The 14,539-nt window shown below is 39.3% G+C and overlaps 1 protein-coding gene across 1 annotated transcript in view; it reads right to left on the bottom strand.

Moving 5' to 3' along the window:
- Positions 1–14,539, bottom strand: part of LOC106613405 (contactin-5) — a 507,858-nt gene that overhangs the window by 166,267 nt on the left and 327,052 nt on the right. Inside the window, exons 9-10 of the mRNA XM_045724946.1 lie at positions 8,614–8,795; positions 2,104–2,240 (exon numbers count right to left, since the gene is read on the bottom strand). Of these exons, the coding sequence (XP_045580902.1) occupies positions 2,104–2,240; positions 8,614–8,795 (319 nt within the window). The remainder of the gene's footprint in view (positions 1–2,103; positions 2,241–8,613; positions 8,796–14,539) is intronic.

Genomic DNA, 14,539 nt, shown 5'->3' on the forward strand with positions numbered 1-14,539 from the left:
TTGCTGAAATGATGCTGTGTATTCTAGAACTGGGTATATTGCTGAAATGATGCTGTGTATTCTAGAACTGGGTATGTTGCTGAAATGATGCTGTGTATTCTAGAACTGGGTATATTGCTGAAATGATGCTGTGTATTCTAGAACTGGGTATGTTGCTGAAATGATGCTGTGTGTTCTAGAACTGGGTATATTGCTGAAATGATGCTGTGTGTTCTAGAACTGGGTATATTGCTGAAATGATGCTGTGTGTTCTAGAGCTGAGTATATTGCTGAAATGATGCTGTGTATTCTAGAGTGGTGTTTCGGGGTAGGGAGGGGTGCTGTGTATTCTAGAGTGGTGTTTCGGGGTAGGGAGGGGTGCTGTGTATTCTAGAGTGGTGTTTCGGGGTAGGGAGGGGTGCTGTGTATTCTAGAGTGGTGTTTCGGGGTAGGGAGGGGTGCTGTGTATTCTAGAGTGGTGTTTCGGGGTAGGGAGGGGTGCTGTGTATTCTAGAGTGGTGTTTCGGGGTAGGGAGGGGTGCTGTGTATTCTAGAGTGGTGTTTCGGGGTAGGGAGGGGTGCTGTGTATTCTAGAGTGGTGTTTCGGGGTAGGGAGGGGTGCTGTGTATTCTAGAGTGGTGTTTCGGGGTAGGGAGGGGTGCTGTGTATTCTAGAGTGGTGTTTCGGGGTAGGGAGGGGTGCTGTGTATTCTAGAGTGGTGTTTCGGGGTAGGGAGGGTGCTGTGTATTCTAGAGTGGTGTTTCGGGGTAGGGAGGGGTGCTGTGTATTCTAGAGCTGGTGTTTCGGGGTAGGGAGGGTGCTGTGTATTCTAGAGCTGGTGTTTCGGGGTAGGGAGGGGTGCTGTGTATTCTAGAGTGGTGTTTCGGGGTAGGGAGGGGTGCTGTGTATTCTAGAGTGGTGTTTCGGGGTAGGGAGGGGTGCTGTGTATTCTAGAGTGGTGTTTCGGGGTAGGGAGGGGTGCTGTGTATTCTAGAGTGGTGTTTCGGGGTAGGGAAGGGTGCTGTGTATTCTAGAGTGGTGTTTCGGGGTAGGGAGGGGTGCTGTGTATTCTAGAGTGGTGTTTCGGGGTAGGGAAGGGTGCTGTGTATTCTAGAGTGGTGTTTCGGGGTAGGGAGGGGTGCTGTGTATTCTAGAGTGGTGTTTCGGGGTAGGGAGGGCTGCTGTGTATTCTAGAGTGGTGTTTCGGGGTAGGGAGGGGTGCTGTGTATTCTAGAGTGGTGTTTCGGGGTAGGGAGGGGTGCTGTGTATTCTAGAGTGGTGTTTCGGGGTAGGGAGGGCTGCTGTGTATTCTAGAGTGGTGTTTCGGGGTAGGGAGGGGTGCTCTGTGTGTTCTCACTTCTGATTGCCTATGGAGTAAGGGGGTGGAGCCAGCGGTAGGTGGGTCTAGGGCTCCCTGTGTGTGAGTACCTGTGGTGTGATCGGCCCTCCATTGTGGAGCCAGCGGTAGGTGGGTCTAGTGCTCCCTGTGTGTGAGTACCTGTGGTGAGTACATGTGGTGTGATCGGCCCTCCATTGTGGAGCCAGCGGTAGGTGGGTCTAGGGCTCCCTGTGTGTGAGTACCTGTGGTGAGTACATGTGGTGTGATCGGCCCTCCATTGTGGAGCCAGCGGTAGATGGGTCTAGGGCTCCCTGTGTGTGAGTACCTGTGGTGTGATCGGCCCTCCATTGTGGAGCCAGCGGTAGGTGGGTCTAGGGCTCCCTGTGTGTGAGTACCTGTGGTGTGATCGGCCCTCCATTGTGGAGCCAGCGGTAGGTGGGTCTAGTGCTCCCTGTGTGTGAGTACCTGTGGTGAGTACATGTGGTGTGATCGGCCCTCCATTGTGGAGCCAGCGGTAGGTGGGTCTAGGGCTCCCCTGTGTGTGAGTACCTGTGGTGAGTACATGTGGTGTGATCGGCCCTCCATTGTGGAGCCAGCGGTAGGTGGGTCTAGGGCTCCCTGTGTGTGAGTACCTGTGGTGTGATCGGCCCTCCATTGTGGAGCCAGCGGTAGGTGGGTCTAGTGCTCCCTGTGTGTGAGTACCTGTGGTGAGTACATGTGGTGTGATCGACCCTCCATTGTGGAGCCAGCGGTAGGTGGGTCTAGGGCTCCCTGTGTGTGAGTACCTGTGGTGTGATCGGCCCTCCATTGCGGAGCCAGCGGTAGGTGGGTCTGGGGCTCCCTGTGGCCTTGCACTCCCAGTGCAGCTGATCTCCACTGTCCAACTGGCTGTTGTTTATCGTGCTGATCCACTGGGGGAAGGCTGAGGAGGAGAGAACAGATGAAATAGGAAGGCATATATACAGGCATGCATACACACTTACCAGCATGCACGTGTATGCAGACACATGTGAGAACACTGCCTCGTCAATCCCTCTGTCACACACACACACACACACACACACACACACACACACACACACACACACACACACACACACACACACCATTTTGCACCACACTATGTAAAAATCTGCGTTCTGCCCCCTGAACAAGGCAGTTAACCCACTGTTCCTAGGCTGTCATTGAAAATAAGAATTTGTTCTTAACTGACTTGCCTAGTTAAATAAAGGTAAAGAAACAGTTGATAATTTAACACTACTAGTCAGCAGAGATAGAGACACCTCCTCTCTTCCAGGTTGTCTTGTAGTCATTCATCGAGGATGCAGCTTCTGTCCAGTCACTGAGAGAACCTTGGCTACAGTAACTTCTAATCAAAGACTGGGCATCCTTGAGTTACCAGCCCTGCCCACATCCATAATAAAACTATCTGATTGGGTACCTGCCTGTCCCGTATGCGCACACACACACACAGTTCCTGGGCACCTGTACTTTCTGGCAGGTCCCTCTTCTCCCTGCATCACACAGAGCCAGGGAGAGCCTCATTGGTTACAGAGAAAAGGCATCACCCTGAAGGTGCCAGGACTAGAGGAGGAAGTGCCTGGCATACCAGGGGGGCTGTAGCTCAATGGAGAGCTCATGTCCTGGTGTGTGTGTGTGTGTGTGTGTGTGTGTGTGTGTGTGTGTGTGTGTGTGTGTGTGTGTGTGTGTGTGTGTGTGTGTGTGTGTGTGTGTGTGTGTGTGTGTGTGTGTTAGATTGTGACTGTTTGTGTGTCTGTGTGTTCAGACAGGATGATTTGTCGTCCCTGACAGCTGATTAATGATATATACAAACAATGTGCAAAGAGAGAACCAGCAAGTGGACACCAGGTTCAATAACACCAGGGTCAGTAACACCACAGTAACACCACAGTAACACCACAGTAACACCACAGTAACATCACAGTAACACCACAGTAACACCACAGTAACACCACAGTAACAACACAGTAACACCACAGTAACACCACAGTAACACCACAGTAACACCACAGTAACACCACAGTAACATCACAGTAACAACACAGTAACACCACAGTAACAACACAGTAACACCACAGTAACACCACAGTAACACCACAGTAACACCACAGTAACAACACAGTAACATCACAGTAACACCACAGTAACATCACAGTAACATCACAGTAACACCACAGTAACACCAGGGTAAGTAACACCACAGTAACACCACAGTAACATCACAGTAACACCACAGTAACAACACAGTAACATCACAGTAACACCACAGTAACACCACAGTAACACCACAGTAACATCACAGTAACAACACAGTAACACCACAGTAACACCAGGGTAAGTAACACCACAGTAACACCACAGTAACAACACAGTAACACCACAGTAACAACACAGTAACACCAGGGTACGTAACACCACAGTAACACCACAGTAACATCACAGTAACACCACAGTAACATCACAGTAACACCACAGTAACATCACAGTAACACCAGGGTAAGTAACACCACAGTAACATCATAGTAACACCACAGTAACAACACAGTAACATCACAGTAACACCAGGGTAAGTAACACCACAGTAACACCACAGTAACATCACAGTAACACCACAGTAACAACACAGTAACACCAGGGTAAGTAACACCACAGTAACACCACAGTAACATCACAGTAACACCACAGTAACAACACAGTAACACCACAGTAACACCACAGTAACACCACAGTAACATCACAGTAACAACACAGTAACACCACAGTAACAACACAGTAACACCACAGTAACACCACAGTAACACCACAGTAACACCACAGTAACACCACAGTAACATCACAGTAACACCACAGTAACACCACAGTAACACCACAGTAACAACACAGTAACAACACAGTAACACCACAGTAACACCAGGGTAAGTAACACCACAGTAACACCACAGTAACAACACAGTAACACCACAGTAACAACACAGTAACACCAGGGTACGTAACACCACAGTAACACCACAGTAACATCACAGTAACACCACAGTAACATCACAGTAACACCACAGTAACATCACAGTAACACCAGGGTAAGTAACACCACAGTAACATCATAGTAACACCACAGTAACAACACAGTAACAACACAGTAACACCACAGTAACAACACAGTAACATCACAGTAACACCACAGTAACAACACAGTAACACCAGGGTAAGTAACACCACAGTAACACCACAGTAACATCACAGTAACACCACAGTAACAACACAGTAACACCAGGGTACGTAACACCACAGTAACACCACAGTAACATCACAGTAACACCAGGGTACGTAACACCACAGTAACACCACAGTAACATCACAGTAACACCACAGTAACAACACAGTAACACCAGGGTACGTAACACCACAGTAACACCACAGTAACAACACAGTAACACCAGGGTAAGTAACACCACAGTAACACCACAGTAACATCACAGTAACACCACAGTAACAACACAGTAACACCAGGGTAAGTAACACCACAGTAACACCACAGTAACATCACAGTAACACCACAGTAACAACACAGTAACACCAGGGTAAGTAACACCACAGTAACACCACAGTAACATCACAGTAACACCACAGTAACAACACAGTAACACCAGGGTAAGTAACACCACAGTAACACCACAGTAACACCACAGTAACACCACAGTAACAACACAGTAACACCAGGGTAAGTAACACCACAGTAACAACACAGTAACACCACAGTAACACCACAGTAACACCACAGTAACACCACAGTAACAACACAGTAACACCAGGGTAAGTAACACCACAGTAACACCACAGTAACACCACAGTAACACCACAGTAACATCACAGTAACACCACAGTAACAACACAGTAACACCAGGGTAAGTAACACCACAGTAACACCAAGGTACGTAACACCACAGTAACACCACAGTAACACCACAGTAACATCACAGTAACACCACAGTAACAACACAGTAACATCACAGTAACACCAGGGTAAGTAACACCACAGTAACACCACAGTAACACCACAGTAACACCACAGTAACAACACAGTAACACCAGGGTAAGTAACACCACAGTAACACCAAGGTACGTAACACCACAGTAACACCACAGTAACACCACAGTAACACCACATTAACACCACATTAACACTACAGTAACACCACAGTAACACCACAGTAACACCACATTAACACTACAGTAACACCACAGTAACACCACATTAACACCACATTAACACTACAGTAACACCACAGTAACACCACAGTAACACCACATTAACACTACAGTAACACCACAGTAACACCACATTAACACCACATTAACACCACAGTAACACCACATTAACACCACAGTAACACCACAGTAACACCACAGTAACACCACATTAACACTACAGTAACACCACAGTAACACCACATTAACACCACATTAACACTACAGTAACACTACAGTAACACCAGGGTAACACTGTAGATTCAGTATAATAACACCACAGTAACACCACAGTAACATCACAGTAACACCACAGTAACATCAGGTTCAGTAACACCACAGTAACATCAGGTTCAGTAACACCACAGTAACACCACAGTGACACCAGGTTCAGTAATACCACGGTAACATCACAGTAACACCACAGTGACAGCAGGTTCAGTAATACCACAGTAAAACCACAGTAACAGCACATTAACACCAGATTTAGTAACACCACAGTAACTGTAAAACGTGGAACAATATGTTTTTTATCGAGGACAAAATCCTGCTTTTATGATATAGCATCCACTTGATCGAAGTCATCCAGATCAGAACAGACAGGACTGAGCTGATAGATTTTTTACAGCAGGACTGAGATGATAGATTTTTTACAGTAGGTATCAGGACTTAGATGATAGTTTACAGTAGGTATCAGGACTGAGCTCGTAGATAGTTTACAGTAGGTACCAGGACTGAGCTCGTAGATAGTTTACAGTAGGTATCAGGACTGAGATGATAGTTTACAGTAGGTATCAGGACTGAGCTGATAGTTTACAGTAGAAATCAGGACTGAGCTCGTAGATAGTTTACAGTAGGTATCAGGACTGAGCTGATAGTTTACAGTAGGTATCAGGACTGAGCTAGTAGATAGTTTACAGTAGAAATCAGGACGGAGCTCGTAGATAGTTTACAGTAGAAATCAGGACTGTAGAAATCAGGACTGAGCTGAGATAATTTACAGTAGAAATCAGGACTGAGCTGAGATAGTTTACAGTAGAAATCAGGACTGAGCTGAGATAGTTTAAAGTAGAAATCAGGACTGAGCTGAGATAGTTTACAGTAGAAATCAGGACTGAGCTCGTAGATAGTTTACAGTACCTATCAGGTGCTGCAGGTTATTGACCACAAAAAATGGAACGTAAAAATACATTATAATCCCGCAGTAGTCATTATATTGAACTCCCTCCCCTTGAAAACACTTGTCTTTTCCTACTACCACTGATTTTGCTGATAGCTACTTTATTGAGAGGAAATTAACTTTATATGATTGTGATGTGTTGTTGTCTCACCTGAAAATCGTAAAGTGAATGCACTAATTGTAAGGCACTCTGGATAAGACCATCTGCTAAATGTTTAAAATGTGAAGTAAATGTAAGGCTGTTCCTCCACTGTGACTTGCCTAGTTAAATAAAGGATAAATAAAACATTAAAAAAATACACTCGTAGGTCCCAATACCACAGTCACAGATTAACACTACAGTCACAGAACTCTTAAGGATCCACCCCTTTTTTCCAATTTTCACATAAAATGACATACCCAAATCTAACTGCCTGTAGCTCAGGCCCTGAAGCAAGGATATGCATATTCTTGGTACCAATTGAAAGGAAACACTTTGAATTTTGTGGAAATGTAAAAGGAATGTCAGAGAATATATCACAATAGATCTGGGAAAATATAATACAAAGAAAAAACCAACTGTTCTTTTGTATTTTCTTTGTACCGTCATCTTTGAAATGCAAGAGAAAGGCCATGATGTATTATTCCAGCCCAGGTGCAATTTAGATATTGGCCACTAGATGGCAGCAGTGTATGTGCAAAGTTTTAGACTGATCCAATTAACCATTGCATTCCTGTTAAAAATGTTGTATCAAGACTGCCCAAATGTGCCTAATTTGTTTATTAATAACTTTTTATGTTCAAAATTGTGCACTCTCCTCAAACAATAGCATGGTATTATTTCTCTGCAATAGCTTCTGTAAATTGACAGTGCAGTTAGATTAACAAGAATTTAAGCTTTCTGCCATTATCAGATATGTCTATGTCCTGGGAAATGTTCTTGTTACTTACAAACTAATGCTAATCACATTAGCCTACGTAGCTCAACCATCCCGTGGAAGGGACACTGATACCGAAGAAGCGACCACAGTCACAGATTTAATACCACAGTCACAAATTGACACCACAGTCACAGATTAACACAACAGTCACAGATTAACACTACAGTCACAGATTAACACTACAGTCTCAGATTAACACCACAGTCACAGATTAACACCACAGTCACAGATTAACACCACAGTCACAGATTAACTCCACAGTCACATATTAACACCACAGTCACAGATTAACACCACAGTCACAGATTAATACCACAGTCACAGATTAACACCACAGTCACATATTAACACCACAGTCACAGATTAACACTAGTCACATATTAACACCACAGTCACATATTAACACCACAGTCATAGATTAACACCACAGTCACAGATTAACACCAGAGTCACAGATTAACACTACAGTCACAGATTAACACCACAGTCACAGATTAACACCACAGTCATAGATTAACACCACAGTCACAGATTAACACCACAGTCACAGATTAACACTAGTCACATATTAACACCACAGTCACATATTAACACCACAGTCATAGATTAACACCACAGTCACAGATTAACACCACAGTCACAGATTAACACTACAGTCACAGATTAACACCACAGTCACAGATTAACACCACAGTCATAGATTAACACCACAGTCACAGATTAACACCAGTCACAGTTAACACTAGTCACATATTAACACCACAGTCACATATTAACACCACAGTCATAGATTAACACCACAGTCACAGATTAACACCACAGTCACAGATTAACACCACAGTCACAGATTAACACCACAGTCACAGATGAACAAACAAACAATTAGACAACAACAACATGTAGCTCCAGTCCATCCCTCCTTAACTTACTGTAGATCTGGAGGTGTCCCTTGAAGGCTGTTCCTCCCCTGGGGTTCTCTGCTTTACACTCGTAGGTCCCAGTGTCCTCCAGCTGGACATTGGGGATCTCCAGAACAGCCTGGGACTTCCTCAGACGAGCCTTCTTAGGGATGTTACCGTTCATCTTCCTCCACGTTATGGTTGGGACGGGACTTGGAGGAAGAGTGGAGAGGGTTAAAATACTACATTTTTGCATTCTGCCGACAATATTTACAGCATGCAAACTCATACATAATATATTTGTGATATACAGGACAAGGAGAGCAGAGAGTTGATTGTTGTGACATGACTAGGAAGAGAAAGTTAATTTGACAACTCCAAAATCCAATTCCAGCCAGACAAGTGGATACATTTACAACCAGAATACAGTAAAGGACTAGCGGAAGAGGAATGTGGAAAGTCAGGGGTTCAGTTCCCACGTTGTACACAGATCTATCCTGGCTACATAAACTGATACATAATATACAGTATGTGACTGTGTTTTGTGTCCATCTACACACTAAAACACCTCTAAATAATTTACTGTGCCATAATCCAGAGTGACCTTGTATCTCTGAGTCTCTCTCTGCCCAAATGACCTCTAACTGAGAATGATGTCATTGACTACATGATATATTCAGATCAGGTTACCAGCCCAACTAATCATCTTGATTTCTATGATTAGTATATGTGAGTGTGGCTGTTCATCATCAGTTTGTTGATGCTCCTCTATGCCCCTGTGATTGCTCTGCTCTCTCCGTGATAGATGGGTTGAACATGTAGCGGGATAACGTCCTACTATACTATATCAGCAAGGCTCTGTGTATGACAGCTCCATTTGACAGCTCTCAGAAAGATGGAAATGTGACACTCCTGGAAACCCCCGGTGCTCCCATCCATCACTCGGCCCAGATGAAAACGTTACATCGCGTTTTTATCACTTCCAAATTCACAAAGACATTTTAATATCGCTCAGAGTCCCAGTTGCCATGGTCTCTGTGAGTTAGATTCAGAGCACGTTCAGAGCTAACCACAGCCGTTACAGCTCAAAATCAAAATCAAAATGGGCATTAAGGGGGTGAAGGGATGTCTGAACACCATATGCATTAAGGGGGTGAAGGGATGTCTGAGCACCATATGCATTAAGGGGGTGAAGGGATGTCTGAACACCATATGCATTAAGGGGGTGAAGGGATGTCTGAACACCATATGCATTAAGGGGGTGAAGGGATGTCTGAACACCATATGCATTAAGGGGGTGAAGGGATGTCTGAGCACCATATGCATTAAGGGGGTGAAGGGATGTCTGAACACCATATGCATTAAGGGGGTGAAGGGATGTCTGAGCACCATATGCATTAAGGGGGTGAAGGGATGTCTGAGCACCATATGCATTAAGGGGGTGAAGGGATGTCTGAGCACCATATGCATTAAGGGGGTGAAGGGATGTCTGATCACCATATGCATTAAGGGGGTGAAGGGATGTCTGAACACCATATGCATTAAGGGGGTGAAGGGATGTCTGAGCACCATATGCATTAAGGGGGTGAAGGGATGTCTGAACACCATATGCATTAAGGGGGTGAAGGGATGTCTGAGCACCATATGCATTAAGGGGGTGAAGGGATGTCTGAACACCATAGGCATTAAGGGGGTGAAGGGATGTCTGAACACCATATGCATTAAGGGGGTGAAGGGATGTCTGAACACCATATGCATTAAGGTAGTGAAGGGATGTCTGAACACCAAAGGCATTAAGGGGGTGAAGGGATGTCTGAGCACCATATGCATTAAGGGGGTGAAGGGATGTCTGAACACCATATGCATTAAGGGGGTGAAGGGATGTCTGATCACCAAAGGCATTAAGGGGGTGAAGGGATGTCTGAACACCATATGCATTAAGGGGGTGAAGGGATGTCTGAGCACCATATGCATTAAGGGGGTGAAGGGATGTCTGATCACCATATGCATTAAGGGGGTGAAGGGATGTCTGAGCACCATATGCATTAAGGGGGTGAAGGGATGTCTGAACACCATAGGCATTAAGGGGGTGAAGGGATGTCTGAGCACCAAAGGCATTAAGGGGGTGAAGGGATGTCTGTAACCCTTATTTTTGGCCTCCATTGTTATTATACAACTAAGGGAGGTTATTGGTAGTGTGCTTGGCGTTCAGGCTTCAAGGGAACTAAAAGGGTTAGAATTATGAAATAACAAAAACAGACACAAGGCAAAAAAATAATAATTGTAGCATGTCTATATGTGCAGTTTGGTTAATAGACAGATGACATGCTGACGTTGATAAAAACAATGAAGCAGAGAATGTTGCAACTATAAGAACTATTATAATTACAACTATTAGAACTATAAGAATTACAACTATTAGAACTATACGAATTACAACTATTAGAACTATTACAACTATTACAACTATTAGAACTATTACAACTATTACAACTATTACAACTATTATAACTATTAGAACTATTAGAACTATTACAAGTATTAGAACTATAAGAATTAGAACTATTACAACTATTACAACTATTACAACTATTAGAACTATTACAACTATTACAACTATTACAACTATTACAATAAGAACTACTAGAACTATTACAACTATTATAACTATTAGAATTATAACTATTATAACTATTAGAATTATAACTATTATAACTATTACAACTATTACAACTATTACAATAAGAACTACTAGAACTATTACAACTATTAGAACTATTAGAATTATAACTATTATAACTATTAGAATTATAACTATTATAACTATTACAACTATTACAAATATTAGCACTATTATAACTATTAGAATTAGAACTATTAGAACTATTAGAACTAGAACTATTAGAACTATTAGAATTACAACTATTAGAATTATTAGAATTAGAACTATTAGAAATATTAGAATTAGAACTATTAGAACTATTATAATTATAACTATTACAACTATTATAACTATTACAACTATTATAACTATTACAAGTATTAGAACTATTACAACTATTACAACTATTAGAATTAGAACTATTACAACTATTACAACTATTACAACTATCAGAATTAGAACTATTAGAACTATTAGAACTATTAGAATTATAACTATTAGAACTATTACTATTATAACTTAATAGTTCTAATAGTTCTAATAGGTGTAATAGTTCTAATAGTTCTAATAGTTCTATTTCTAATACTTCTAATAGTTCTAATTGTAATAGTTCTAATTCTAGTAGTTCTAATATTTCTAATAGTTCTAATTGTAATAGTTCTAATTCTAGTAGTTCTAATATTTCTAATAGTTCTAATAGTTCTAATTCTAATAGTTCTAATAGTTCTAATTCTAATAGTTCTAATAGTTCTTATTCTAATAGTTCTAATAGTTCTAATAGTTCTAATTCTAATAGTTCTAATAGTTCTTATTCTAATAGTTCTAATAGTTCTAGTTCTAATAGTTATAATTCTAATAGTTATAATAGTTATAATTCTGATAGTTATAATAGTTATAATTCTAATAGTTCTAATAGTTCTAATAGTTATAATTATAATAGTTCTAATAGTTCTAATTCTAATAGTTCTAATAGTTCTAATTCTAATAGTTATAATAGTTATAATTCTGATAGTTGTAATAGTTATAATTATAATAGTTCTAATAGTTCTAATTCTAATATTTCTAATAGTTCTAATTCTAATAGTTCTAATAGTTCTAATTCTAATAGTTCTAATAGTTGTAATAGTTGTAATAGTTCTAATAGTTCTTATTCTAATAGTTCTAATAGTTCTAGTTCTAATAGTTATAATTCTAATAGTTATAATAGTTATAATTCTGATAGTTATAATAGTTCTAATTCTAATAGTTGTAATAGTTCTAGTTCTAATAGTTCTAATAGTTCTAATAGTTCTAATAGTTGTAATAGTTGTAATAGTTCTAGTTCTAATAGTTGTAATAGTTCTAATAGTTCTAATAGTTCATAGTTCTAATAGTTCTAATAGTTCTAGTTCTAATAGTTGTAATAGTTCTAATACTTGTAATAGTTCTAATAGTTCTAATAGTTATAATAGTTATAATAGTTCTAATAGTTCTAGTTCTAATAGTTGTAATAGTTGTAATAGTTCTAATATTTCTAATAGTTCTAGTTCTAATAGTTGTAATAGTTGTAATAGTTCTAATAGCTGTAGTAGTATTAATAGTTGTAATAGTTGTAGTTCTAATAGTTCTAATAGTTCTAATAGTTCTAATAGTTGTAATAGTTCTAGTTCTAATAGTTCTAATAGTTGTAATAGTTCTAGTTCTAATAGTTGTAATAGTTGTAGTTCTAATAGTTCTAATAGTTCTAGTTTTAATAATTGTAGTTCTAATAGTTGTAATAGTTGTAATTCTAATAGTTGTAATAGTTCTAATATTTCTAATAGCTGTAGTAGTATTAATAGTTGCAATAGTTGTAGTTCTAATAGTTCTAATACTTATAGTTCTAATAGTTGTAATAGTTGTAATAGTTCTAGTTCTAATAGTTCTAATAGTTCTAATAGTTCTAGTTGTAATAGTTCTAATAGTTCTAGATCTAATAGTTGTAATAGTTCTAGTTCTAATAGTTCTAATAGATCTAGTTCTAATAGTTCTAGTTGTAATAGTTGTAATAGTTCTAATAGTTCTAATAGTTCTAATAGATCTAGTTCTAATAGTTCTAGTTGTAATAGTTGTAATAGTTCTAATAGTTGTAATAGTTCTAGTTCTAATAGTTCTAATAGTTGTAATAGTTCTAATAGTTCTAATAGTTGTAATAGTTGTAATAGTTCTAATAGTTCTAGTTCTAATAGTTGTAATAGTTGTAATAGTTCTAATAGTTCTAATAGTTCTAGTTCTAATAGTTCTAATAGTTGTAATAGTTCTAGTTCTAATAGTTCTAATAGTTCTAGTTCTAATAGTTCTAATAGTTCTAGTTGTAATAGTTCTAATAGTTGTAATAGTTCTAATAGTTCTAATAGTTCTAGTTCTAATAGTTCCAATAGTTCTAGTTCTAATAGTTGTAATAGTTCTAATTGTTCTAATAGTTCTAATAGTTCTAATAGTTCTAATTGTTCTAATAGTTCCAGTTCTAATAGTTGTAATAGTTCTAGTTGTAATAGTTCTAATAGTTGTAGTAGTTGTAATAGTTCTCATAGTTCTAATAGTTCTAATAGTTGTTGTAGTTCTAGTTGTAATAGTTCTAATAGTTCTCATAGTTCTAATAGTTCTAATAGTTGTAGTAGTTGTAATGGTTGTAGTTCTATTAGTTCTAGTAGTTGTAATAGTTGTAATAGTTTTAGTTCTAAAAGTTCAACTAGTTCTAATAGTTCTAATAGTTGTTGTAGTTGTAATAGTTCTAATAGTTCTAGTTCTAATAGTTCTAATAGTTGTAATAGTTGTAATAGTTGTAGTAGTTCTAATAGTTCTAATAGTTGTAATAGTTGTAATAGTTCTAATAGTTCTAATAGTTGTAATAGTTGTAATAGTTCTAGTTCTAATAGTTCTAATAGTTGTAATAGTTGTAATAGTTGTAGTAGTTCTAATAGTTCTAATAGTTGTAATAGTTGTAATAGTTCTAATAGTTGTAATAGTTGTAATAGTTCTAGTTCTAATAGTTGTAATAGTTGTAATAGTTCTAATAGTTGTAATAGTTGTAGTTCTAATAGTTCTAATTGTTCTAATAGTTCTAATAGTTGTAATAGTTGTAGTTCTAATAGTTCTAATAGTTCTAGTTCTAATAGTTGTAATAGTTGTAGTTCTAATAGTTCTAATAGTTCTAGTTCTAATAGTTGTAATAGTTCTAGTTCTAATAGTTGTAATAGTTCTAATAGTTCTAGTTCTAATAGTTCTAATAGTTGTAATAGTTCTAGTTCTAATAGTTGTAATAGTTGTAATAGT

This window comes from Salmo salar, chromosome ssa09 (genome assembly GCF_905237065.1).
Source record: "Salmo salar chromosome ssa09, Ssal_v3.1, whole genome shotgun sequence".
NCBI classification, from domain to species: Eukaryota; Metazoa; Chordata; class Actinopteri; order Salmoniformes; family Salmonidae; genus Salmo; species Salmo salar.